The following is a 27,859-nucleotide window of genomic DNA, read 5'->3' on the forward strand; positions in this document are numbered from 1 at the left end:
CAGTGACCTGCCAAGCCTTGTGATTCATTATAGTTAGAGCTGTGCATATTAATGCGAATTATGGGTGGGGGAGTTTTGTCTGCTCCGTGAAGATCTGCTGTTTGGACTTGTTAGATTCTGTGAAGCCTGGACAAGCAAGTGATTGTTTCCTAAATCACATGGCATGCGGACTGAAGTTCAGAGATACATACCTAAGTATCTATTTAGCTAATGTTAGTATTTTAAGAAGCATGCAATAGTATCTTATTACATCATCACATTAGGAAACACGGAACCAGCCATTTTTACTTGTTTACTTAAGAGATAGACGAAGTAAAATGAGGTAAGAGTGGTGGTCGGTATAGGGAATGTACATATTCAGTCATCCAAGATAATTAATCAAATGAATAAACATGGAAATAATTATTTACTTGCCTGGGTATCATCTTAAATGGTATAATCCTAACTCTTGCCCAAACAAAAAATACGTGTCAAAGATTTTATTCAACTGATTAGTTAATGAAGGAAACTACAAGATATATGGCATGAAATATTTATAGATAATTTAATAAAGAAATATTACTTTGAGACTACTGGGTTATATACAAAATTGGTTACTGTCCTGTAGGGCAACAAACTGTCAACTTTGAGGTTATCCTTTCCACTGGACAGAAATTATTTGCATCTCTGACAAACAAAAATCTAGCAACTAGCCGGTCCCATCATGAAGTCCGAGACCTCTATCCAATCAGTAGTAAACAGTGAACAGAGTACCAACCCTTCTGTAATCCTTGGGTGGCCGTTTCTGGCATATGACATTGAAAGGAGGGTTTTGGTTTTTTTGGTTTTTTGGTTTTTTGTTTTTGCCTCATGCCCAAGTTTTATATCATTTCTCTTAACACGCCTACAGAAAACCATTTTCTTTAAAAAAAAAAAAATTAACATAATTTCTAATGAGGGTTTAAATGTGCTCATTTAGAAAGTGAGCATTTATTTTAAAATTGCAGAAGGTGAAAGGTGGCTTGCTTTCTTCTGTCTCACATAGTTACTCCCGAGCTTGGTGAGTTTTCAGAAGGTCCTTTTCAGAGCTTTCTCTTTATGGTCATAGATTTCCATGCCTCGTGACCCTTAGTCCTAGATTTGTGCTTGGCTGTCAGGTGGCTCAGGAGACAGTCGTGGCAAGGCGGGGGGAATCAGCGACAGAGCTCCCCCTCAAAGAGCCATGACTATCAGGAGAGTCGACCGCTTATGTTCACACCATGTGGCGAGGTCAATCTTCCTGCTTTTGCTTGGTCCCTGTGAACGCTGGTGTGTTTCAATGGGAAATTAATATTTTTTGAACTTATGCATTCGCTCTTTCTCCCCTATACATATGCTAATCACATAACATGTAGGTTTCTCTCCATAATCATTCATATTCATATTCATGAACAGTGTTGCCTCCCTCTTGCCATTTGGCTTCTGCTGAATCTCATCTGCATTATTCTCAGAAATTGAACTAACTGTGAGCCAGCATGGAAATGAGGACGTATTCAGAGTGTGTTAACTAGGAAATGCTGATCGATAACTAAACGTTATTTTCTAGAATGATTGTAGGAGTTTGGTTGTTTTTTCCCCCAGTTTGTTGTAACGTCGGGGTCTGCCCGCACTGAGGGCATTCACTGTGCCTACAAAGGAGCGGTCTTGGCTTTTCCTCCGCTCCTGGCTGCAGCCTGCTCGGTGAAGGCAGCCAAGGGCAGAGGGCCCTTCACATTCTCAGCGGGGGACCTGGCTGAGGGGAAGATGGCAGAATCCCAGAGTAGAGTTCTCGGCATAAATAGTTCCGAGATCTGAATGCATTCTTTCCTAACAATCGAATGAATGGGTTTCTTCTCCCTGCTTCTTTCTAGTTAGCTAACCTTGTGTTGTTCTGCTCAGTAGCATTCTTCAGTGAAGATGTTTGGAGATGGAATGTGAGTTTGCGGCAGGAAGCTGCCGTTGGGATTGCGCTGTAGGGTCAGAATTCATAAACGCTGGCCATTCGCAGGGTGGAGGCCTATGCCTTGAAATATCTGGAGGTGCCGACCAGGAGGAGCGTTTCTGTTTGGCTAAGAATAAAAACACAATTTTATGTGTTTCTATAAGCACTGGCTGGAGTTTGTCCTGGTGCTTTGGGCTAGCTTGATTAGCATTCTTTTCCTGAATGCTCCAGATTGCCAAACTTTATTTTTGTTTTCTGTAATGAGACAAAATAAATCTTGAGCTTTTATCTAAGTACTAAGTTTTATAACTGAAAATGGGAATAGGTACAAAAGTTGTCCTTCTGCCTTCTAACTTGGAAAATGTTAGTCTCGTGTAATGACTTTTTGCAAATAATTGAAAAGGTTTTGTTCAAACCCAGGATGGTAAATGAAACTAAAGGTTCATTATATTTCAAACAATGTGCTCGACAGGGAAGCCCTGACTACGGATCTCACAGGCCTTATTTTAAACATAGTTACATCCTGGAGGAATGGTAATGCAGAGGGTCGTATCGTGCTTGGGGTGCTTTTTTTCTTATCATCATGTGAACATTTATAAGCACCAGTTAATTATTTCTGTCTTCATCTATTTCAAAACAGTCTGATTTTAACATCCTGATTTCTTCACCTGGATTATATTTTTATTATAATAAAATACTAGGTGTTGATCAGAAAATTTATACAATACTACAAAGCATAGAGAAGACAATCATCATCTGTAATATGCCAACAGAAAAAAACTGCTTTTAACATTTTAGTTGATTTCCTTCTGATATTTTACCCATGCATGCAAGTATGTATTTCTATAAAACTACGAGCATCCTTTCTGCAAAGTATGTATTCTGCTTGATATTATCTCACTTTGGGTTACTTTGAAACCATAAAAAATAAGGCTCCAGAAATGTATCCTCTCAAATATTCATGCTATATTATTACATATTATTTATTTATTGCATATTATTACATATTTTATCTTATAGTATGCTTGATTTTATATCTTTCTAGATTATTTTTCTTATTTTGATGCATGCCCCATTCCTTGTGCTATTTTTGCTTGATTGTGTTCCTGAATTGTTCTGTCGTGGAGCACTGTTACTTTTTGGACTAATTGGTACGAATTGAACTAACCCAATGAGAGTCATTCCTCTACACAAATCTTTGTGAACAGCTTTATTATTTTCTTTGATTTTTTTTTTTTTAGAACAAACTCCTAGGAGTGGAATAATTGGATCAAGGTGGTGAATATTTTGTACACTTCACAGTCCAATTATAGTCTGTGAAAAATGTTTTAAACCTTTTTTTTTTTCGAAGTAAGGAATATCTCTTCTGCCATTTTTGTCATGTCTTTCCTTACCGTGTGTTAGTCCCATTCCCTTTCCCCGATCTCCTGTGCCGCCCATATCTCCCCATAAACCGCACATGCCTTTCCCTCTCTTCTCTCGGCCCTGCCTGTCACCTCCACCTGCTCAGGACAGCATTGTGCCAGGGCTGGCTGCCGGCTCCCCACCTCTGCCCTGTGCCCTCTGCACTGACTTCTGCGCACAGCCCATCTTCGCCTTCCCTGAGACCTGGGAACTGTTTTCCCTCTGGCCCCGTGTACTGTGCCGAACGGTAGAGGTTCCAAAGAAATCCCCTCTTTGTTTATAGAATGTGCTCACATCAGAACAGCAGATGCAATTTTGAGATAGCAAGCTTTGTCAGTCCCTGTAGTTTGAGTAGCTTGAGAATAGTATAAAAAGTTGTTCTTGAATTTTCAAACATTAGAGACCTTGGGATCATTTTATTACTAGACCATTAGAGCCCCAAATGGGAAAGCTCATTTGAGATGATTCAAGTATTTTTCTTAAAAAAAACAAAAAAAACAAAAAAAAACACTAAAGGTCTTTATTACAATATCACCTTTTATGGCAGAAAATCCAACCATGTGGCTGGAAAGAAAAAAACTCCACGCCAGCAGCCATATTGGCAAAGATTATTTTTGCTGAAAATGCTAGGGCTGTGGACCAAAAGTGTCTAGTCTCCTGATGCACTGAAGAGGAACAGAATTAGCTTATGAAGAATATTCCAACCAGATGTCTGGGAATTGGTAACTGCAGTGGCAAAAAAGACAGAAGGAAGGAAGAGAGGCAAATTTTCTTTTATGTATCAAAACAGTGAGTATTACCGATTAGGGATATTCAGGATAAGAGAAAGGCATTAAATTCTCCTAATCACTATCAACTGGGAATCTGCTATGTGTTGGGTTCTGTTGTAGAAGTGAGGACAATGCCAAGGTGCAAGAGAACGCACCTTTGTTGAAGAGTCTTGTAATCAACTCAGGGGAAAGCATGTGGACGCAGGACTGCAGCAAAGGCAAGAGAAGGGAAGAGCTTTCTGAGTGACGTTGAGCAAGGCCCTCGGCATTCAGTTCAGGGAGAGGTTATTTCCAGCTGCGGCAATGCACGAGGATATTTTGGAAAGGAAATAGCTTTTGAGCCAAGCCTTAGATGCACTGATAGGATCTTGATAGAGATGGTTAAAGTGTATAGGACATAAAAGGAATGCAAACCTGGGGTGACTGAATTGTACCGGGCATGTTTGGGGAAAGCAAGCAGCTCTATCCGAGTGCAGTGGAAAAGTTCAAATGGGAAAGCAGTGAGTGAAAGCCCTAGAATGATAGATTAATCAAACCCATATCTTGCTGGACTCTCTCCATCTGTGAGCTGGTATTTCTCAGGGTTTTTATCTGGGCTCACTGCCTCAGTGTTAGGGCAGGTGTTCAGTGCAGACCCCTGGGCCCACTTCAGTGCCCTGAAATCTGCATTTTTAAAAAAGATTCTATTTATTTATTTGACAGATCACAAGTAGGCAGAGAGAGCGGGGGAAGCAGGCTCCCTGCTGAGCAGAGAGGCGGGTATCAGGACCCTGGGATTGGGACCTGAGCAGAAGGCAGAGACTTAACCCACTGAGTCACCCAGGTACCCCTGAAATCTGCATTTTAGTAATCCTTCTGGGTGACTGCAAAGCATGGAAAAATTGGAAAACATTTGCTATTGAAACAGCCTTCAGGACAGTCCGTGAAGGTTTGGGTGAGGGAGAGTGGCAGGCAGGAGGGGACATGAAGGGTCAAGCTCTGGATGGCGACAGCAGAGCAGGGATTCCACTGAAGGAGGAGTCTCTGGAATGTAGTTGGGGGGGGGGTTGTGGGCTGAGGGAGGAGGGGGTACAGCCAGCAGGGCTCTGAGCTTCCGTGGCCAGGGGCAGTGGGGCACCCTAGTAGCAATATGGATCATGAGAATTTCCCCGAACACCTACAGGATCACTCCATGCCTCACCCCCTGCCCCGGCAAAACTGCATTTTGTCCCCACCCCTAACTGAAATGCCCCCCACGAAGTATTTCTGGAGTACTGGCAGGCACTCCTGAACAGGTCTGAGCCCCCTCGTGCCTCCTTGCTGTCAGCAGGTGGTCTCGGGACGGCTTGGCTGCAATCCTTGCTTCCTGGCCGGTCCATGAGCTCCAGCACCTTGGGCTTGCCCACTGCCTTCGGGGCTCAGCAGCTCCCTGATCCTGGCGGTGTCTGCCGCACTGGGGGTCCAGGAGAGGCGTGTGTTACTCTGAGTACCGTGGCCCTGCCCTGTCAGCCCCCTTCCCTGCTGGCCTGCCTGTCACCAGCTTCTCCACCACCGCCCCTTCAGGTCCAGGAGGTCCGTGCCCGAGACAGATCCAGGGGCCGTCATGAACCATGTCCTGCCAAGGAGTATCCTCCAGTGCTCACGTGGGGCTCTGGGGCCTGGAGGTGTGAGCACGGATGGATTCTGCCCTTTGAAGAGTCCTTGGCCAGAGCGGTCCCAAAACAGCCTTCTTCAGGTCTGAGTTTTATAAATTGAGACAAAAGGACTCTTTTGTCCTGACTTCTTCAGAGCTCAGATGGGACATCAGTGGGGCTGCCAGGAGACCCTCTGAGTGGTAGAATCTTCTCTCCTCACTAACAGTAAAGGCTTGTTTGGGGTGTTGAGTTCAATGAATTCATTGTACCTGGGTCTCCTCCTTCCCTCAAAACATGTGTCCTTTAGAACACACAAAGTATTCTCAGTCCTCAGCAAGTGACATTTTGGCGGGTGGTTTCTCTCCCCCTCCCCCCGTTCACAGGTATACCAAGGCCCCTGTGGGGGACACAGCTGGGCTCACCTGGGATCCCCACTTCATATGGGAATCCAAGGCAGATCCTGTTGGTAGAGGGGAGACTGAATTATTTCACTTAGAATTTTTAAAGGAGGCAATGTGTTTGCATGATGACAAAGGTCCAGATACACACGGGGGCATCCTGTGAAGAGTCTCCTTGCCCACTGTGTCCTCTGCCAGTCAAGTGAACTTTTGGCGTATCCAAGAAAGAATGTATCTCTATATTCTCCCGTCCTTTAAAAAATGGAAATGGTAGCATCCACACACACTGCACCATGCTTTTAAAAATCCCACATCAGAGGGGCTCCTGGGGGTCCCAGTTGACTGAGCTTATGACTCTTGGTTTCAGCTCAGGTTGTGATCTCAGGGTCATGAGATGGAGCCCCACGTCAGCTCTGTCCTCGGCGTGGAGTTCGCTTGAGATGCTCTCCCTCCCCCTCTGCCCCTCCCTCACATGCTCATGCGCGCGCTCTCTCTCTCTCTCTTGCTCTTTCTCTCAAATAAATAAACAAGTCCTTTAAAAAATCCTATGTCCCAAATGAAACCTCCTCATCCATGTCACAGTGACAGAACATATTGCCCTGCGTGACCAATGATACCATGGTGAGATCTAACCGGTCCCTCTCAGGGGAATGTGCCATTTTTCTCGTCCCTGGTTAGCACGGACACTGCCACAAGGACCACTTATAAATACACACCTCATTTGGATGCGGGCAGATATATCTCTACAGTCAAGTCCCAGAGAGAGATTGTAGGTCAGAGGTTCAATCAAAATTTCCTCCTCGTGAGGGTTGTGCCATTTTGCATCATACAATTGTGTGAGCAAGAGTCCCCATTCCCTTCTACTGCTTCATCCACAGAATGTTTTCAGGCTTCTGGGTTTGTCACAGCCTGCAGGCGAGAGGTGCAGTCCCTGCACACTGCGGGGCGGCGGAGGAGGGGTACACGGGGAGCCTGTAAGCGTCCAGGTCTCTGCTTGACACACAGCAGCAGACACCCAACAATGGCATTTAGTAACAGCAAAAAAAAAAAAAAAGTCCACCAGCTTTTAAATTTTTTTTAAGATTATTATTTATTTATTTGAAAGATTGAGACAGAAAGAGTGACAGCACAAGCCAGGAGAGAGGAGAAGCAGACTCCCCACCGAGCAGGGAGCCCGATGCCAGTGCCGGGCTCCATCCCAAGACCTTGGGATTGTGGCGTGAGCCGAAGGCTGCTGCTTAAGGAACTGAGCCACTCAGGCGCCCCTAAAGATGTTTAAATAGGCATTTAAGAAAAGAAAGGCGGGATAGAGTGGGGCAGGGCACAGGGGGAGGAGAAAGGGAGGAATGGAAGGAAGAAGACCGCAATCTAAAATGTCCTAAAGAAGGATTAGTGAAGACAAGCCTGGTACTGAAACAGCCTGCGTGCTGTTTGAGATTCCGTCTCTGAAAATGGTGCCAGCGCAGGTGGCGCTCTGGCAGTACCCCATCCAGAACGTCTTCCCAAACCACCCCCAATAAATGTACCTTAGAAGGGATGGCAGCCGCTGGTGGCATGCACATGGCGCCCCCAGCAGCTAACCCCCCCCCCCGCCAGCCCGCACCCCTGGCCTGCCAAGGAAGGGTGACACCACCCCTGCAAAGATTGTGACAACCCTGCGACCCAAAGTTAAATGATAGAAGATGGAGGAAAAATGGGATTAGAGCTGCGCGTTATGAAAACATCTGCCCACAGGACGAGGAAACTGGGAAGTACACAACGTGAACACCACAGGTGTTCTTCCCATTCTCAAATCTTTGCAGCTTTATACTTTTCAAAGCAACGCCAAGTAAAGCAATGCCAAAATTGTACTTCCGACGTCAAAGCGGCCGCACTTGACTCGGGTATGCCGGACCACGGGGGCTTACGTTCTTCTTTCCTCTCCTTCCCACAGGATGTGCTGGGTGGCATCCTGGTCACTGCGGTCCTCATCGTCCTCACCTACCCCGCCTGGACCCTTATCGACCGCCTGGACTCGGCCAGCCCCCTCTTCCCCGTGTGTGTCATCGTGGTGCCCTTCTTCCTGTGTTACAACTACCCCGTGTCTGACTGCTACAGCCCCACCAGAGCGGACACCACTACCATTCTGGCCGCAGGGGCGGGGGTGACTCTCGGGTTCTGGATCAATCACTTCTTCCAGCTCGCATCCGCGCCCACCGAGGCTCTCCCTGTCGTTCAGAACATCCCGCCACTCACCGCCAACATGCTGGTCTTGGGACTGACCAAATTTGCCGTGGGGATCGTGTTGATCCTTCTAGTGCGTCAGCTGGTACAAAACCTCTCCCTGCAGGTGCTGTACTCCTGCTTCAAGGTGGTCACCAGGAACAAGGAGGCCAGGCGGAGACTAGAGATCGAAGTGCCTTATAAGTTCGTCACCTACACGTCTGTGGGACTCTGTGCTACGACCTTTGTGCCCATGCTGCACAGGTTTTTGGGACTGCTCTGAACCGCAAAGAGTTGGAAGGGAGTCCCCTGGACCAGGGAGCCCAAACAGGAAAGGGGTGAGGTGGGCAAGTTTTGACAATACATTTTTCTTTTAAAAAAAAAAAAAAAAAAAAAACTCCTAAGTCACATGTCCGTTTTGCTGATAGCTGAGATCAATGTTGCTGCCGTGTGAAAGGAAGTACTGTGTCCTAGGACCATCAGTCTGTAAGCATCTGGCCGCAGGGGAAGCCAGGCTAACCCCGCAGTCTGTTGTTGGAGGGCCTCCCGCCCTGTTCCACGGACTTTGGGCCTAGACGTGGGCCGGCAGGAACTGCGGCCTGGTTTGGGCGATCCAGGAGAGACAGGCATGATCTGAGAGGCTGGAGGTCAGGTGTTTCTCTTCCTTTATGACCTCGCCTGGCACAGAGCCTCATGTCCAAACTTGGAACAAGGGTCCGGAGAAAGGATGGCGTCGTGTAGAACTGCCTTTCTTGGACAGGAGGACATTTTTTTTTATGACTCAACTGTGCCCACACGGGTGGCAAGAGCATTGTGGACCGCACCATGGGGTGGTAAGAGACGGGAGCACCCGTGGGAGATCGTGGGCAGGAGCCTGTTTCCCTCTGGAGTCCCGCTTTCTGGGGGCATCCGCTTGTCCGTGTCCGTGCGTTGTGCAGAACTCCGGGTCGTGTTTCCCCACTCTTCTGATCCAAGAAACCCACTAGCTGCCCGCACCTCTGTACGTCGGGGTTCCCAGGGTGTCCTGCTCTCTCCTGCTTCACCGTGACGTGGGGCGTATTTGGGTGTTTCATGCTTCCCTACAAACTGGGGAGGCGCTATCATCTGCCTGTAAGAGTGGCCCCATACAGCCCGTGAACTGAACGCTCCCTGGGCCCCGACAAGGAGGGAAGTGGCCTCCGGGACCTTGCTCCTGCATTTCTGTTACTTTTTGTAAACCGATTTTCCGATTTTTTCACCTACTAAATAGAATCAGGGGCTCTTTTCAATCTCCCCACCACCTATCTTGCGGCAGTGTTAATTAATGTAATTAATGCAAGAGCGGGGTTAGCCTCTCTCGGGAAGACAAGCTGACCAAACACAACACAGCCTTTCAGCTTGCGTGTGTCCGCACAGGGCGTAGGCAGGCCGTGTTAGGGGAGCACGCCCTCCGGGGGCACATCTTCCGCTCTGAAGGACCAGGAGCACGCATCGACGGTCCTCTGAAAAGTTAGCAGAAAGGCGTGGTTAGGAAGTCTCTTCTGCAGTGTGGTACCTGGGCCACTGAAACCAGGGACTCGAATCCCAGCACCTGGTTTCTGGGCACTTACTTCAGGGTTGGGCTCTTCCCTCTGCCTCCAGTGTGAAAACCGAAAACCCCATTGGTCCTGATTTCAAACACGGCCCCTGAGCTTTCTGTCGAGGTCCCCTTTGCTATTTGGCTCAGTGCTCCAGTCTACCGAGAACAATGTTGAGGAAACCATTCTGCTTTTCCCTCGAATCCTTCTGACATTTTTCATGGTCAGAGGAGGCAGGAATCAAAAGGACATTTATTTGACTGTTCTTACAGCAAACTCTGCCTAGTATTTGTGGCACCAGGATGGAGCATGGTGGGGGTGGGGGGCAACGTACAGGCATCCCTGCCCTGGGCCAGCCCCCGCCATCCATGCCGCAGATGAGGCATGTTCCTGCATCATTTTTAGTTGCTTTTTCTGAAGCTAATTAGCAAAGGGATCAGGGTTTTCCACTTACATCTTTTGAGAGGAGGGGCCCCAATTGTCACAGCAGTGGGTGTTGGCAATTCACTCAATTGTGTGTGTGTGTGTGTGTGTGTGATTTTTGATGCTGTCCTTTTAAGTCCCAAAAATAGGACAGCAATCAGCTGTGATAATGTATTTAAGGCTGTATTTACACGATTGGATGGAGGATGATTAGCTTTGGATCTTAAAGAACGTGGTTGGTCAGTTTTTTAAAGTATCTCGTTTTGCAACTGGAAAATTAAAAGAGTGTATATCAGTGAAGACCATTTTAGTTTTTGAGCTCCACTACTCTGCAGGAACGGACTGGAAAACTCACTACCTGCTTCCCACTCTTGCTCACTGGCCCTCCTCTGGCACTTGTTATACCCTCCCAGGCCTGAGGTCTCTCTCACATACCCGACCCCTGTCCCTTCAAAGAGCAGGCCTACTGGCTCCTTGGAGACATTTGGATTTTCTCTCTGGGGAGAGACTGCCCCCTGCTGGCGTAGCCTCAGTCGTGGTCCAGAGCCCCTCTCCTACCGGAGACTTGGAGATTAAGACTTAAAAGTCAAACTCACCATGATGTATCCAAGATAAACTTAGGACCTGGGGTCTGGCCAACCCTGCATTTGGAACCCTCAAAGCCCTCAAGACAACTGGCACCTCCAGGAGCTCAGCAGAACATGCCCTCGTCCTTACGGGCAGGCCCTCCCAGCCCCCTCCCACTCTGGGCCAGGCCCTCCTGCAACGTCCTTAGAACAAGCTGTCTTACTGGTTTTGCTCAGGCCTGCACCACAACAGAATATGCAGAAGGAAACACAGATGGGACCCTGAACTAAAAACCCTTAAATGACTGTGGCCGAAGTCACTCTACAACATGCCTGAAGGTCGCACTGTAACCTGGGATTTTTCTCCCCCAAGTAGGCATCTCCTGCTTCCCGGGTGTAATCAAAGCATGTGGTGTTTCGGGGCCATATGCTCCTGGTTTCTATTTTGGAAGCTTTCAGCTGTCTTGCTTATGTACTGTATGTAAATTTATTCTTTTTAAAATAAAATCATTTTGTGTTTGATTATGACTTCTTATTAAATGTTTCGAAGGCCAATGTTGGGCTTCCTTGGATTTTTCCCCTGGACTTTTCAGGGTTTTCAGGTTTCAGTGGACCTGAGTTTCAGGGTTCAGTGGACCTGAGTTGAGAAGAAGTGGCAAAAAGAAACGACAGGCTATCTAATTTTATGTTGCTGTCCTAATTCAATCACATGCGGGTGTTGGGGAGTCTCATGGCCACCATCGATGTGAACAGGAAGAGGAATGAGCACCTCCCATAACTCCTTGATGCTAAAAAGAATCGGCTTACCTTAGTGTCGTCAGAGATAAACGTTACTGTGTGTTGAAAAGTTAATATTACGGTGTTGCTAGTTAAGGTAACTTAAAGGTTTTCATGAATGAGTCCACTGCTGAGCCAGATGAACATGACCCAATTTCATATTCACACGGTTACAAGGATATATTCTGTCTTTAAGCATCCCAGATTTGCTACTTAAAATGGTACAGAGAGCTGACCCTCATTGGCAAGGTCAGGGCCAGGAGCCTATTTGTATTTTTAATACCTGCTCTGCTGGGTACCGTGGACATGGGACGTTGGATGGGACCTGATCTGCCCTGTGTAGTTCTTCCAGGAGAGAGGGGACTGTGGCTCAGGGAAAGGAGAAGAGGGGAGGAAGGCGAGATTAATTCCTGCCCGGGGCCCGCAGCAGCTCAAGGAAGGCTCCGGGGAGAGGCAGTATGTGAGCCAGGCTTACGAAGCAGATGGGGTGTGCACAGGGACGTGATGAGAAGTAGATAGGAGAGGATCCTCCATGGCAAGGGGCAGCTTGCCAGAGACACTTCCCCCAAACACCTGCAGCTCTTAGAAGGAGAATCCAAACCGAACCCAGGGGCTGGCGACTGTATGTGGAGCTGGAACAAGGGATGAGCCAGGGGCTTGACCCTGCAGAACCTAATCACAAGAACAGGAAGGAAGGGTGAGACAGCCCCTTAGTCCGTTTTATGTCCCCGTGGTACCATTCCAGAAGAGGTGACACCCAGAGGTGATTTCCTAGTCTCCTCCACCATTTCTTATTCCAATATTAAACAGTCGGCAGTGGGCACCTTCCCCTTCCGCCATCTTGGACCTGGCCCCTCAGGCTTGGCTTCACTTCCGGGGCCTCTTGTTCGGCATTCAGCAGAGGTGACAGCTGCTAGGAACTCCTTCCCTGTCCTTGGCCCCATTCCCCCTCTTCTCTTGGTTCAGTTCCCCAAACTTCTCCTGTGGAACTTGATTTAAAAGTATTTGACCTTGATCCTGGCTCTTCGAGAGACCTGTGTATGTGCTCGCTCACATCCCTCTATCCAGGATCTAATGAGAGGCTAACCAGAACCAAGTGGCATAGATGTATCTAGTTTTAGAGGATCGATGTTTGCCTAAAAGCTGTTTCGATTTTTTTTTTTAAACTTGAATTTTAAGTGCACCCAGGGATTTGCTGGTTATAAATGGCATTTTTAATCATATGGCAATCCTTCATTTCTGTAAACATAAGGCTCTTCAATGGATTGCTCGGGGTACACCATGTGTCCATTGTTCTCTTACAGCGGGGCGCACCTGTAGTACAGACTTGTCTATTTACAGGACGCATATGAAGAAGAATAAGAGTTGGATGCGGACCATGAATAGAATGTTACATTTTAAAACTGTAGCCACATGAGACAAGGGAGCTCTATGAAGCCAAAAATCCTTTTTCCTTTTCCACGCCTGTCTATGTGGCATGCAGAAACAAACAAGAAAAGCAAGGATGCAGTGAGGAGTTCCGGCTGTGACGCTCCTTTAATGCACACACTCAAGCACAGCTGCTGGCCTTGCTGGCCTTGCTGCTCCCTGCTAGGACAGCGGGGTCCCCTTGCCGGGGGACCCCAGTGGAGGTGTTCAAAGAACGTGCCTCCTGACAAAGCCAGCATCAAATGGCTGAGGCCGGGGCAGGGTGCTCAGTGGCCGCCGCCTTCAGGCGCTGGACCTGCAGCCGCGATCTGAAAGGGCTGGGGCCTCCTGGGATTCGGGTCTGCGGTGTGTCTCGGTCACGTGGGGACCCGCTGAGCGGTGCTGTGAGGGGGACAAAGGATGCCCGGGGCGCACCGAACCGCCCTCGTGAGCCATCTTAAGCTGGTGCCAGTAAGAATACATCACTGGAAAGTTATTCTTGTGGTGAATGGAAAACCATAGCATAATGTCAACTTTTTTTTTTTTTTAAAGATTTTATTTATTTGACAGACAGAGATCACAAGTATGCAGAGAGGCAGACAGAGAGAGGAGGAAGCAGGCTCCCTGCGGAGCAGAAAGCTCGATGCGGGGCTAGATCCTAGGGCCCTGGGATCACGACCCGAGCCGAAGGCAGAGGCTTTAACCCACTGAGCCACCCAGGCGCCCACATAATGTCAACTTTTCATGAAGTCAATTCTGCAGTTATTATGTAGGTATTGGTACTATTTTTTTTTTCGCTTTATTCCTTTATCTCCTAGTTTTTATGTCTAGAAGGTGAAAATATGTATCTTCTATGAACGTGTTCGTCTCTCCTCTAGCATCTTGGACAGATGGAATACAGTTAGAATAATATCCTCCCTTGGGGTGCCTGGGTGGCTCAGTCATTACGTGTCTGCCTTCGGCTCAGGTCATGATCTCAGGGTTCTGGGATCGAGCTCTACATCGGGCTCCCTGCTCAGCAGGGAAGCCTGCTTCTCCCTCTCCCTCTGCTGCTCCCCTGCTTGTGTTCCTTCTCTTGCTGTGTTTCTGTCAAATAATAAATAAAATCTTTTTTTAAAAAAATAAGAATATCCTCTCTATTAATTCTATCAGCTCTGCCCTGCCAGTTTCTGATTCCCCCCACCCCACCCCTTCCTCATTATTGGTTGTATTTCCCAGCTTCTTGGCTTGCCTGGTAATTTTTGATCGGATGCCAAATACTGTGACTTTGACATTGTTGGGTGGTGGATATTTAGTGATACTGTAAATATTCTTAAGCTTTGTTCTGGGATGCAGTTCAGTCCTTGCAAAGTTTCTTTGGGTCTTGTTTTTAAGCTTTAAGAGGTGGAACTGGAGCGGCGGTTGGTCTAGACTTGGTTTTCCCTACTACTGAGGCAAAATCCTTCTGGGACTTCTCTGCATTGCCTTGTGACATCTGAGGTTTTCTAGCTGTGGCTGGCCTCAGTGAGCTCTGGGAATGTTCCGTCAGTTCCTTCAGGTCTCTGTGGATGGTTAGAGGCCTTCTCCTCTGTAAGAGACATGACAGGCTGACCGCGACTCCCCTGGAGACGGGCCTTTGCAGAAGGTTGGGTCTAGTGACTTCCTGAAGGCATCTTTCCTACGGGGTCCTTCTCTTCCCTACTGCGCAGCTTGTTCACAGGGCGCCTTTCCATCTGGCTGATCCTGCTTCATCCGCCTTGTCCCCCCCACCAAACTCTCCGTTTAGGTGTTCTGCATACCCGAGAAATGTCTACACCCGTCCATCTGTGGTTGGCCTTCTTCTCGCTCTATGTCCAGCATTCACGTTCGGGTTTACCAGGTTTGCACCCTTTGCAGCTGCCTTCCAGCTGGCCCGAAGCATGTGGGGTGTTTTCAGACATACTTTCATGCCTCATGACAAAAAAGTTGTGCCTTGTGGAATGCAGGAAATTTCTTTTGATATGAGGTTTGGTATCAAACAAGTGCCTTTCCTTCATATCTTCACTCTTCTGTCCTAAAGACAGCTTTGCTCTGAATGGCTGGGAAGTCGTGTAATTTGAACACTGTAATGGTTATCTCTTACAAGGGCCTCCTCCTACAACAAGGGTCGGGAGGCAATTCAAAATGTTTTCTAATGGAGAATCAACTCCTGTCCCTTAAATAAGAGATGACAGAGGCCAAACCTTACAGATGAGTGTAAAACTTGAATGGAGAACGTGAGCATATTCTTAGCACGCTGCCATCAGTCACACGGGGGGAGAAAAGTCGTACAGGGCTTTAGCCAGACACAATTCAACTGAACTCCTTGCTGGAGATACTTGTTCAACCCACAGTGGGGCTGTCACGTCTGCAATTATCCTTTTCAGTTTACTAGAAAGTTAGAGACTATGATACTTGACAACAAAGCGGGCAGTGATGGAAACTAAAATCACTTTGGGTCTGCTCTGCCTTCCCGCAGCCCGGCTTGTTTGTGAAGGATTGGCTGCCTGGATCCTCCCCCTTTATCCAAGGAGGCCCATTGCCTCGTGCTGACTTTGCTCGGGGGCCTTTGGGAGCTGCTTGCTGACTGTCCCAGAGGTGTACTGCCACATCAAATTTCACTATTATGACAGCCTTTATTTATTTATTTATTTATTTATTTTTAAAGTAATATTACTCAAGCTCCTTATAAGCCACAACCTGGAAGACAGCTGATGTGTCCAGTGCTTTTGTTGTGTTCACGGCATATTTCACTTAAGGCACTTGTGTCCCTTTAAGGCAACTGTCTCCCAATTTTGGATAAAATGGACCAAAGAGCCAACTCAGGAACTTGGGGTTTGTGGTATTTACAGAAAACATCAAGCATGAACGGAAGCTAAGACTGAGACACAAGATCGTAAGCAGAGCTCTTTTACCTACCTGATGAGCTCCGTAACGGCTGAAGATAAGAAGGGCAGCTGGGCAAGCTGGTTCCTAGTTGGGCTACTCCTGTTCAAAAGGTAATAGTAATTGAGCATCTGCTACATCTAGGACTCTGACCTATTAGGATAAGACACTGCTCGAGTGCAGAAGTCACATCTAAGAACTATCTAAGCAGCCCCATGCCTCTCAGAATGTGTCTGCCAAACACCAAATGTGGAGGTTTACATAGCCAGTAGGGCTGGGGTTTTGTGGCCTCCAAGCTAGTGCTGGTTTAGGGGGAGGCATATGGAAGTCCATTGGTCACTGTAATTACAGAGTTGGAAACAAGAGAATGTCAACAGAGGAAAAGCTGAACAAATTATGGACAGCCATACAGTAGTGCATCATTTAAAACGAGGAGCTGGGTCTAGAGGGACTGACCTAGTAAAATGGGACATGCTAAGTGAAATGTCGTGAGACATACCATGTAAAATAGAAATCAAAACGTGTCGCAAATCAGTAGTGTATGACCCAAAAACCAAGAGCACGTGCGTGTGTGTCAGGGGGAGAAGGGGTGTGACAGTCTAAACTAAGACAAATGTCAGAAAGAGCACAAGCTAAATTATTAGCAGGGGTTAGTTACTTTAGTAGGAGATTGGAGGAGGAAGGGTAGATTAGCTTGGGAAGGTTTTACTTTGTACAATTTCCTAAAGTAGTTAATATTTTTAACTTTTTGTGGTTTTCAGTAATTTTCTATAAAGAAAATTCAAATTTCAACATTTTGGAAAAGTAGGAAAATGACACAGAACACTGTAATCTACTGAATCTGTACTCATGGTCACAATCCCATTTATTACCATGGGACTTTCGGGCACATCATTAATCTCTCTGAGGGCTAAGGTTCTCATCTCATCAATCAGCAAGAATTCCTATTTCTGACTACCTCCTCTAATTGTTAAAAAATAATAATAATAATGCTGAAACAAGTTCATATGTGAAAATACTTGGTAAACCGAAGAGCGATGCAGGAACATCAGGCTTCAGTGGAAGCTGTCAGCTAGCACAAGACACCAATTCTAATTTCCCTCTTGATACGGCTCCCGGTTTTTCCTAAGAAGGCGTGTGTCTTCTCCAGCAAAGGTTTTGGCAGAGCCCACCGACTGCCCCGGCTCCAGTCCAAACGCCTCTGCCAGGACAAGTGTAACCTGATCTTCCTGCGGAACCTCAAGGCCCAGACTGGAGGTCCATCTCTTCTCACATACCCGACGTGGTGTTTCTTCTTACGGTTTCCTGCTTCAGAGGGCAGAAACTTCCCCATGATGGATGGAGCTGATCTTTCCCCTTTCATGCTGGGATCACAATCAGGGATGAGCGGGTTTTCATTACAAGTAGTTTCTGACCAAGCGAAACACACCCAGGTGGCTGGCTGCCAACGGAGCAAATGGCCCCACTCGCTTCAACCGCGGTGATCACGTGGCCCACAAACCAGGACTACCCACAGCACACCTGAAACCGGGGCAAAGTATCTCCTTCATAGCAGTGGACCAGTAAGCCACTCTGAGCAGACATACCAATTCTAAAATTCATGCTCTTAAAAAAAAAAAAATTCATTCATGCTCTTTTACCCTATGCATCTATCTGTTGTATAAAATTCTTAGGGACTAGCTTCTTTCCATCGTCCCCAAGGGCTTCCTCTGTACCCTTTGCAGTCCCTTCCCTTCCCTTCCACAAGCTCTAGCCAACCAAACTGCATCTGACTTCTCTACAATTTCATGTATGTGGAATCACAGGTAGTCTTGGGTCTGTTTGTTTTGCTGAGCATGCCCTGAGAACCATTCATCTTCTTCAGTAGTTCACCCCCCCTCTCCTTTTTTCAGCGGTGGAGGGGGAGGAGAGAATCTTAAGTAGGCTCCATGCATAGCACAGAACCTGACATGGGGCTCGATCTCATGACCATAAGATAATGAATGGCCTAAGATGAAATCAAGAGTTGGATGCTTAACTGACTGAGCCACCCAGGCACCCAGCAGTTCCTTTTTATTACCAGGAAATACTCATTTAAAAAAAAAAGAAAGAAAGAAAAGAAATACTCATAGATGTAGTAGAATTTATCCACTCAGCTGCTAATGAACATTTGGTGGTAGCTACTATATAACTTTCTTCTGTTCCCACCAGTGCGGCATGGAGGTCCCATGCCTTGGTCTCACCAATACTGGGTATGAACCAGTCTCTCAAATTTTAGCCATTTTAATTTGGATTGTGGTTTCTATCTGCATGTCCCTGATGATTAATGACGGTGAGCCTCTTTTCAAATGCTTATTTCCTGTATCTTCTTTGGGGAAATATCTGTTTAAATCTTTAAGTATGCTGGATACAAACCTTTTGAGGTTTTTTGTGAACATATCTCACTTCCTTTAAATGCTGTTAGGTTCTGCCTACAACAGATTTGGGAAAGAACAGGATAGTCTGTATGTTCACAGATCTTGCTAGGTTGGACGCTGTTGCCCTGACTCAAGGCCGTAACTGGGTGGGGTTCCTCACAGTGGCTCAGCAGAGCTCCAGAAACAAAGCCCTTCCTCACTCCGTTAGCTATTTCTACTGGAATTTAAGGTTTTACATTTTGTGTTCATGTCATCTTAACAGTAACTAAGAACTTAAACATTAGACCTTGCTTTTTTCACTATCAGTATCTACTGGAAGAGTCTAGATCAAAGTATAAAAGTAAATCAGAAGGCAAGACAAGGAGGACTGACAGAAAATTAGCTTCAGAGGAGATCCAATACTTCCCTATAAGACAGAACCTAGTTGCTCAATTAAATATTTAACGCCACAATTTTATAATACTGATTACAGTGAAATGTATGGCCTAGGGCAAAAGTAATTTTTCACTGTTTCCGATGTTCCCGCTGCACTGCTGTCACCATGTTTAACTCCGCCGGCAGAACACAGCTATGCAGCAGGTGCTTGGTCTCAGGATATCAGGGAGTGAAAACACCTCTGCACATTCGAATATTTCAAATACTTGCAACATTTTTTTCACTTTAAATTAACTTCAAGGGCGCCTGGGTGGCTCAGTGGGTTAAGCCGCTGCCTTCGGCTCGGGTCATGATCTCAGGGTCCTGGGATCGAGCCCCACATCGGGCTCTCTGCTCAGCAGGGAGCCTGCTTCCTTCTCTCTCTCTGCCTGCCTCTCTGCCTGCTTGTGATCTCTGTCTGTCAAATAAATAAATAAATAAAATCTTTTAAAAATAAATAAATAAATAAATAATAAAATAAAATAACTTCAACAGCTGCAAGACTAACTGCTAGACTGTCACTGCTTCCTAATGGTCTCCTAAAAATACTGTTTCCCAATGCTGAATGTCAAATGTGAGCACTGACTGGAAATCTTCCACTCTCTCCTACTCGTGCGCCCTGCATCCAAATCCGCTCTCTGCTGCTTCATCCGTTAAGCCTCCGGTCCTGTGCTCCTCTGGGCTTTTCCTAACCATGTAGCTTCACGGACACCGTGTTCGCACAAGCTGGCCTAACGCAGGGAGTGGGCGGCATTTATCCACCGAGCCAGAATCGCTTTCTACTTTATTAAACATTAAAGCGTAAATGGATACTCCCTGTGGGGAGGGCTACAGGACACCAGGGAAGGAGAAGGGGACACTCAGGGAGAGAGTCACACAGCGGAGCCCCATCTTCACAAAAATGGCTCAATATTGATTTCCAGGGAGGAGCAGGGCATGGTCAGCTCAAATTTGGTGATGACGTCAGGATGAAGGACCCCAAGCTTCCCGATGCTCTGACCCCTGGCAAAGATCTCTGCGCATCTCCCAGGGAAGAAAGCAGGGCCTGAAAAAGAGGACAGAAATCAACGTTTCTCCTGGCAAAAGCATCAACAGAGATTTAACACCTAAGTTTTTCATTAGTCTGCTGGAAAAGTAAGTTCTTTAAACCACTGGCTAAGAAATAAAAGTGCCATCCTCATACTCTCTAATCTTGAAATATTTGGTATTACAGCAAGAAACTCTTAAAAGGAAAAGGTTAAGGGCAAATATGAAAGTCAGGGCCCTGCTTAGGTTTTTGTTTTTGTGGGTGTTTTTATTTGTTTGTTTGTTTTAATCATGGGGCTCCAGGAAGGCAGAAGAGGCTGGAGGAGCACAGCTAGAGAAGTCTTCGGGGAGCTCCGCAGGGAGGAATGACAAAGGGGAGAAAGGAAATATAACACTGATGACCTTACATGGGAAGAACCTGTTTTGAAACAGGTTTTTCCATAGTCCTACCTGCTGGATAAAAAGTCCACCCTGAATCCATTTACGACTCAAAACTCACTTTTCTACCTTATTACACAGAGAAACAAGCTGCATGGTCACTGGCAGGCTCAAGCTTTGCTACCAGAATGCAACCCACATTCCTGCTGGAGAAAGAACTCTCTCAGTTTCAGAGCACCTTCCGTAAAACCCACGCTCGCAAAGGCGAGCACCAAACCAGTCTGGGGTGAGCCCCGAGTTACTTAAGACAGGTGGGAAGTGCTCTCTTCTTCTGGGTATCAATGCACAGGGCTAGGGCTCAGCGAACCAGGAACTGTTATGGAGATCCAAACAGCTAAAAACAAGCAACCATCTGGGCCCACTCCATACTCGCTGATGAGGGCCATAAGAGTTCATCAATGCTTCAATGCTCGTGCCCTACTCAAGATTCAAAAAAGGCTGACTCATTTCACTTGCCACCAACTTGAAAAGGGATCAGACCCACAGCTCCCAACTGATTCAACCAAAACTTTTACCGGAATGAACTAAAAATATCCAGCAGGGCTGGGCCACAAGCCTGCAGCCTGCCATTTCAGAGTGAGTGCATTATTTATGAAAGAATAAACTGCTGAGTCTCTACTAATGGCTCCAAGGTCAGCAGGATGAAGAAATCCAGCACTAGCGGGGGAGCGCATGCTGCTAACAAGTCATGGGTACCAGCCACACCGTAAAGACGCAGGACAATTCCACCTACCTCACAGTCAGCCTAGGACGATGTGTGTTTATATTTCTGAAAAACCTTTTTAATTGTCATTCTTAACCCCCAAAGCACCCTGAGCTGGAACAGAAGGTGGCCTGTTCCCCACAATCCCTCAAACTAAACAATTCTGCCTCACTGTCTTATTAAAGCAAGACTTTCACTGCACTGCCTTTGAAATAGACGGGCCTGCACCTTACTCCACATCTGGGGACAAGGCAGAGAGGGAACTCAAAAAACACAGAAACCCAACTGGACTGATAATGTAGAGCCTTAGTGAGATAGGAATAGCACTAAATCTATTAAAGATGGTCTACTTATTTTTAAAGACTTTATTTGTCAGAGACAGAGGGAGAGAGCCCAAGCAGGGAGAGCAGCAGGGAGAGGGAGAGGGAGAAGCAGGCTCCGGCTAAGCATGCAGCCAGATATGGGACTCGATCCCAAGGTCCTGGAATCATGACCTGAGCCACCAGGTGTCCCAAGATGGCCTGTTTTAACACTATCGAAACAAAAACCCAATTTACAAAATTCTGCCCCTCTCCCTGGCCCAAATCTTCAAACGACAAAAAAGTGAAGCTGATATAAAGCATTAATGCTAAGCAGTGTAACCAAGAATCAGGAAACCTTCACTTCACCGTGCATCACCCCTTTTTTACAGAACTATAGGGAAACACTCTTTGCTAACTGGAAAAAACAACAACGAAAAACAAAACCAGCCTATTTTTAAAGGTCATCCAGAAAGGAAGCTTAAGGTCTTCTCTGGTAACCTTGCCATGTTTAAGAATCCTCAGTGTGTCTCAAAATCCTTCCTTTTTATCTACAAATTCCAATTTGATTGGATTCATTTTAACTGAAGCATAAAACCAGACTATTTTAGAATCTAAGCCAGATGTGCTAGTTCTAACAATGTTAGCAAAATAAAGCTTAAGAGATAAGAACTTAGAATTTTTACTTCATAAAACAACTTTTTGAATCAGCACTTTTTAGCGCAACGAGTTACCTTCTTCTTCAGTGAGCAGGCATGATAATGCCATCTCTGCCCCTTTCTCCAGAAGTCTGGGCCACACTTGGCTTTAGCTCATTAACCAGTCGGGTCTCAATCAAACAAAATGTTCCTATTACTCAATACAATTTTCCCTCTTTCCGAAGAAAAGCAAAGAAAACTGAAATCTGTATGTTGCATTATTTAAAACATACTCAAGTAGGAGAGTATTCTACCTGATGTCAATATCAACAGCTCTCCGCCCCGCACACAGATCTGTCAGAGCCCCTGTCAAACCCCAAATCACCCCAGCCGGAGGGCCTTCACTGCAGAGGAGCTGCTTCCCAACCGAGAGGGCACCAGAGGGGTCCTCTGGCCTCTCAACCAGTGCTAATCCTCCCCTCCCTCCCCGCATGTAACAATGACATTCACTAATGGATTTCTGTATAAACTTTGCTGAAAACCGCACACTTTAGCCTATGACGACCATGATCATTTTCTTGCCATTTTTCATTTCTCACAAAGTCAGATGATGATAGGAAGCCCTTAGGATTTGCTTCCTCTCTGTTTAGTTAGAGTGAGGCTGCAAATTTTGTTCTTCACATGCACAAGTTGAGAGGCACACAGAAGGGACTTGACTGATGGGTGTGGACTAGAAATCCTGAAAGAAAATACAAGACTGAGTGGTCGCAAACAAACTCTGCAGCAGAAAGGAACCGCTCTGAAGAAGGCAGTCAAGAGAGCATTGCTTCACTACCGAAACAAGGGCACACACCTGCTAAGGCAATTCGGCCCAAGTTCAAAGACAAGGGCATCTCCCATCAGCAGCATTGTGGTTGTGCTCAGTAACTCGGGTGGAGGGATGGATCCTAACACTCTAGAGCTGGGACAGGAGGCAACTTAAACCAGCCTTTCCAGAAGAAGCCACATCCAAATAGAGCCACAGTCTGGGTCTGGGCTTGTGAAAAACCACACCCAGATGGTAGTCAGATGCCACTCTAAGCCCCTCAACAAAAACCAAACAGGTGCCTCTGGAGAAAGAGCAGCCTGCTGGGTCCAGAGACAAAGTTGTCAATTCAAGGAAAACCATGTTGTCCTATGAATGGGAAATCTAAAACTCAAATTCTAAAAAATACAGTTGCCTACTCTTCAGGTATCTAAGCCCAAAAAGAGTTCCTGGTTTGCTGAAAAGACTCCAATTTTCAACCTGTGCCCCCAACACTCCACGGCACAAAGCCCCTCAGCCCACCTTTCCACCTGGTTCCTGACACGGATTAAGCGCTCCGCTTTGCTGGTATCCATCACAGTGAAACAGCCTCCAACATAAAACAGACCCGGGGGAAAATAGCACTCTCTTGCTGAAATCCATGTGGAAGCCCAGACAAAAGAAACATCAGTTAAGCACAAGCAAGAATTTAATTTCCAAAACTTAGTGGGGTGTAAGTAAGTCCCTTAATTAAAGCTTTTGTAGCATCTCCTCGAGGTCTATAATTGTCTCTCTGTGCTCCAGCGGCAGGACCACTTTGAGGACCTTGGGGGTAATTCTCGGCCAGTACCGCAGCCCAGCACCCAGTCTTTAGCACATTTTCTGGCTAATTGACCTTCAAAGAGTTTGTGAGCTCCCACTCTTGCTCGTTGCCAAACACCTTTCACAGTTTCTTTTTCCCCTGTCTTTCTTTTAGAGTCGTATTATAGGCCCAAAGTTTGGATAAGCTTTCCACAACGAGTCACTCCTGTAATTTTATGAAGCATCGGAAGTAGAGGTTTTGGGCGGTAACTGAGCAGACCCCTAATCCGAACGCGGCACAGGTTATCAAGCATGAGGCCCTTAATGCCTTAATCTTCAACCCCTGCCACTGGCTATATTCAACTAATTCATCTGGTACTTAAGTTTGCCATCTCTAATAACCATCTGACTTACAGTTTTATTTTTCCCTCTCTCCACATCACTGAGACACTTTGGGATTCAAATCTACACACTGTTACCTGCCTTCATCACCCCGATTTTCTCCAAAGAAAGGTAAGAACAAAATGAAAAGAGGCAAGGAACTCGGAGAAAGGACTGAGTGTACATCTCATGTGTCAGAGCAAAAAAGAGAAACCATCACTGTCAGCTTAAATACAAATAAATACAAAATGCATAATTCTATTGATACAAGGGACCAGTGGGTCAACTGAGTGTGCTTTAAATCTGTTCTAAATGACCAATGATGTAATATGCATAACAGAACAGGAATAATCACTCGACAGGCTGGCCCTAGGGGGTGGTCCTACCAAAACCTACTTGTCCTAAATCCTTAATTCCAAATACAATTAGATATATATAAAATAATCCATTCCATGGTGCAACAGTCCATCCTAGGAAAAACACAAAGGACAAACAATCCCCAGTGTTCCATTCTCGAGTGAAGCCAGCAGAGCATGGCACAGAGTGGGACACAGGTCAGAGTGGAAGAGGGCTCAAACCATGTTTCCTTTCCCTACACAGGACGCGTCTCCCGGTTTCCCACCAGCTCTCTGGGCGTGGAGTAACCACAACCGTCTAACTCTGCTGCCAGCACCTCAACCCTCCCTTTCCTTTTCTGAGTAGCGTCAGTTTAAAGGAAGAGGAAGGACAAAATAAAGGGCTTAAAACACACACACACACACAAAAACTGGGTACACACTTAAACTGAACATGGAGCATGGCTGGTTGTTCTCCAAGTTTTCAAGGCAAGAGTTTTTGAGCGTACAATTAGAGTTATACAAAGTGGGGAGAACCGAAGGGGCAAGGGGGAGGCACGATATGGGTAACATATTAACTTATTAAAAAAAAAAAAAAGGAATAGAACAGAAAACAATCAGAATAACTGAGATACATGCCTGCATAATTTATTTCCCCCAATCTCAGTCCACTACAGTTTGGGAGAAAATACCTCTACAAAGATCACTTAATTTGTAAGTGGAGACTGAATAATTTCCAACTGGTAATATAAAACACCCATTTTCCCTCAGATGTATACAATTCTTCACCTCACATCTGAAGTGAAATATTTATGGTACCTAAAGTCTTTAAAGAGAAGGGACCTAATCCCTTGAGTTTAATGGCTATCTTTCATCCCTTTCAGAAGATCAAAAGAAAGAAAAAGCCCTTACACAACTTTACAGTGCTAATCCCAACACACCTGCAGACATCATTAACTCTTAAAGCGAAGGCAACCGGACATGAGGAAGCCGGGTGCCCGCTCAGCCCCACAGCACGGGACCAGGGAGGACACCTGTGCTCATGGCGACATCCTATCGAGACAGGACAGACAAAACCCCTACTGGATCCTGGAGACTTTATTCTTAAAAAGTAATCAGCAGAGCCCAGATTATCTAGTCTTCGAATAAAAAGGAGAAATGTCTTCAATAAAGCACCTTTTAAAATAAATCACCACAATCAACCTTATGATAAGTTTTTAGAATCAGAACTCCGAAGTTTCCCAGTTTTATTTTGTATAGAGAAATGTGCCATTTATTTCCATGGATATCACTTAACATTTCTTAAGATCTACTTTAAAGTTTAATCTTTCATGCCTCTCATACACATTCATATTTAAAAACCTGAAGGTGGTCAGCAATGTTCGAAGAATTTAAATGTGATCCATCCAATAACGATTTTAAATCAGGCTCAAATTTACTTGTATAAAACTAAAGGATTTTTAACTCCAGATTAAAATGTGCCCTACCTCTACTGGTTTTGAAATTCCTATTCTAAAATAATGCCACTATCTGACATGTAAGTAATTTCCCCCAAACTGTCACATTTCTTAAACACTCATAGGATGGTTTTAGAATTACAGTCTCAGAAATAAAAGGTATGGATCACCTGCCTTCCTGGGCCGATAAAATGGTTCTTTTCTAGTTTTTCACCTATAAAATCCTTTAAGGAGACAATTTCGCAAGCCAAATATGAACAACTTTATTAATTTCTCCACAATTATAGTGAAATAACAGATTATTACAGGGCTAATTGGGGAAAAATGGGAATATGGAATAAATAAGATTAGATCTATAATTTCACAATTAGTTAACTTACTATTCAAATTCAGACCTTTGGCCACAGTGCAGTGAACAGAACTTCCAATGTGTAATTATGCTGGATGGGTTTTAGTTGCAGAATTTGATTACTGCTGACAGGTAGGGAATGCAGGAGAAAACGGAAAGAAAACAGAGACTGTTAAAGCCAGAGTACCCGGCCTTCTACTCCTCTCCTTCCATCCCCAGAAAAGGCAGTGCCTCCTCAGTCCCAGCGCAGCCCTGGCCAAGCCCCTAAGGACAAGCAAGCTACAGATGGGGAGAAAGCGAAGCACAAGGAGATTAGGAGACCTGCCCAAGGCGAGCAACAGTATCGGCTACAGCGCGCTGAAGGTGCCGCGGCCACAGACAGGGGTGCCTCCTTGTGTGGGGCCCAGAGGCACAGATGGCCTACAGGATAGTGTTCTCAACCTTTTGGTCAAGCTGTCCATTTCATGTTTGCAAACTCCTTCTGGTTTAAAATAAAATAAATAAACAAAACTTGAGAGGGAAAAAATGAAACAAAACAAAACCTGACAACCTCTAACCTTAGGACATGCAAAGTACGCTCTATAAAATTATGAATACAACATAATACTGACGAAACAAAACAAACCCCCAGCACCCTTCAAGAATAAACTCCAGATTCTCGAGACAAAGCTAGAATAACGTGAGCAGCTCAGTCAGCACCACAGCGACACCAACTAAACAGGCGAGAAAGAAAGGCAGGTCTGTCCGAACTCGCGGCAGAGCCTGCTGCTGAGGCACAGACACTCCCGCAGGGTCTGCACACTGGCGAGGGCTCTGAAGACCCTGTCCGTGCTCTGTTTTAGAGATGAGAAAACGGTACCAAAGAGGAGAGGAAAATCACCCAGCCAGGCAGCAGCAGGGCAGAGACTCTTGTCTCCAGGGCTACCTCGCTGAAGGGGAGAGTTGAAATCTGCCCTGGGTTTACTCTGGAGAGGAGCTATTCCAAAATGCTGTCCCAAGCTTACCGGACTCTCAACAGCTCTGTGGTCCAGACGGACAGACCCCACCATTCCCACTAGAGATGAAGACACTGCCACGAGAGGACTGAGTCCTAAATCACCAGGAGCAACATCCAGGGTTGTCTTCACTGTGCCACAGCTGACCACACATCCGAGGGTCTAACAGAACGTACTCTTCCTGTCATTTTAAATGGTGTCTCTACCATCTCAGGATCTGCATTTCAACTTAGTTTATATTCATACATGTAAAGAGATTTTTAGCATTTCCATTGTATGTGCCATAGTGTTGCCAGACTCTAAAAGAATGTTATGTTGGAGTCATTTCCAATTACCCACTGTTACACAGAGGGCTTCTACAATACATTGCTTCTTGCTCTTTCTTGGTTTCTTTCCCTTGGCCAAAAGTAATACCACACAAGTTTAAAAAAAAAAAAAATCGAATCCTTGTCTAGCTCATTATATATCAAAGTGTTCAACAACAGACTTCTAGCAATGGTAGCAACAAACCCCAAACTTACACTAATAAGGACTATGCGGATCCCATCTTGTGTGACACCAATTAAGAAATACTTTCCCTTGCATGGTACCAACTACTACCTTGTTTAGTTCTCCTGGTGGGGGAAAACAAAATGCTTCAAAGCAGCCGAGGAAAATAATTTTAAGAGAAGGTCTCTGTTCAGAGAATGTAATTCAAACAAGCCAGGAGCCTTTAGGAGTTAAGAGAATAATCAGAAACGTTTCTCTTCCGGACGGTGAGTGCCAAGTTCAGTGGCTGAGATCACAGCATTGATAAGAGACAAACCAGCTACTGACAAACGTTAGACACAGCAAAACAGGTCTTACTGTAGAAACAGGACATTCTGGAACTGTTCAGGGCAAAGCATTTTATCTGATATTTTTGC

The 27,859-nt window shown here is 45.8% G+C and overlaps 2 protein-coding genes across 3 annotated transcripts in view; one reads left to right on the plus strand and one right to left on the minus strand.

Annotated features, from left to right (window-relative positions):
* Positions 1 to 11,393, plus strand: part of SGPP2 (sphingosine-1-phosphate phosphatase 2) — a 110,630-nt gene extending 99,237 nt beyond the window's left edge. Inside the window, exon 5 of the mRNA XM_059393578.1 lies at positions 8,058 to 11,393. Within this exon, the coding sequence (XP_059249561.1) occupies positions 8,058 to 8,609 (552 nt within the window). The 3' untranslated portion in view covers positions 8,610 to 11,393. The remainder of the gene's footprint in view (positions 1 to 8,057) is intronic.
* Positions 11,394 to 19,515: 8,122 nt separating this feature from the next.
* Positions 19,516 to 27,859, minus strand: part of FARSB (phenylalanyl-tRNA synthetase subunit beta) — a 70,864-nt gene continuing 62,520 nt past the window's right edge. For both annotated transcript variants that reach the window (XM_059393580.1, XM_059393579.1), the window contains one exon: positions 19,516 to 19,793. In XM_059393580.1, coding sequence (XP_059249563.1) covers positions 19,642 to 19,793 — 152 coding nt within the window. In that variant the 3' untranslated portion in view covers positions 19,516 to 19,641. The remainder of the gene's footprint in view (positions 19,794 to 27,859) is intronic.

Source organism: Mustela nigripes, chromosome 3, assembly GCF_022355385.1.
Source record: "Mustela nigripes isolate SB6536 chromosome 3, MUSNIG.SB6536, whole genome shotgun sequence".
Taxonomy (NCBI): domain Eukaryota; kingdom Metazoa; phylum Chordata; class Mammalia; order Carnivora; family Mustelidae; genus Mustela; species Mustela nigripes.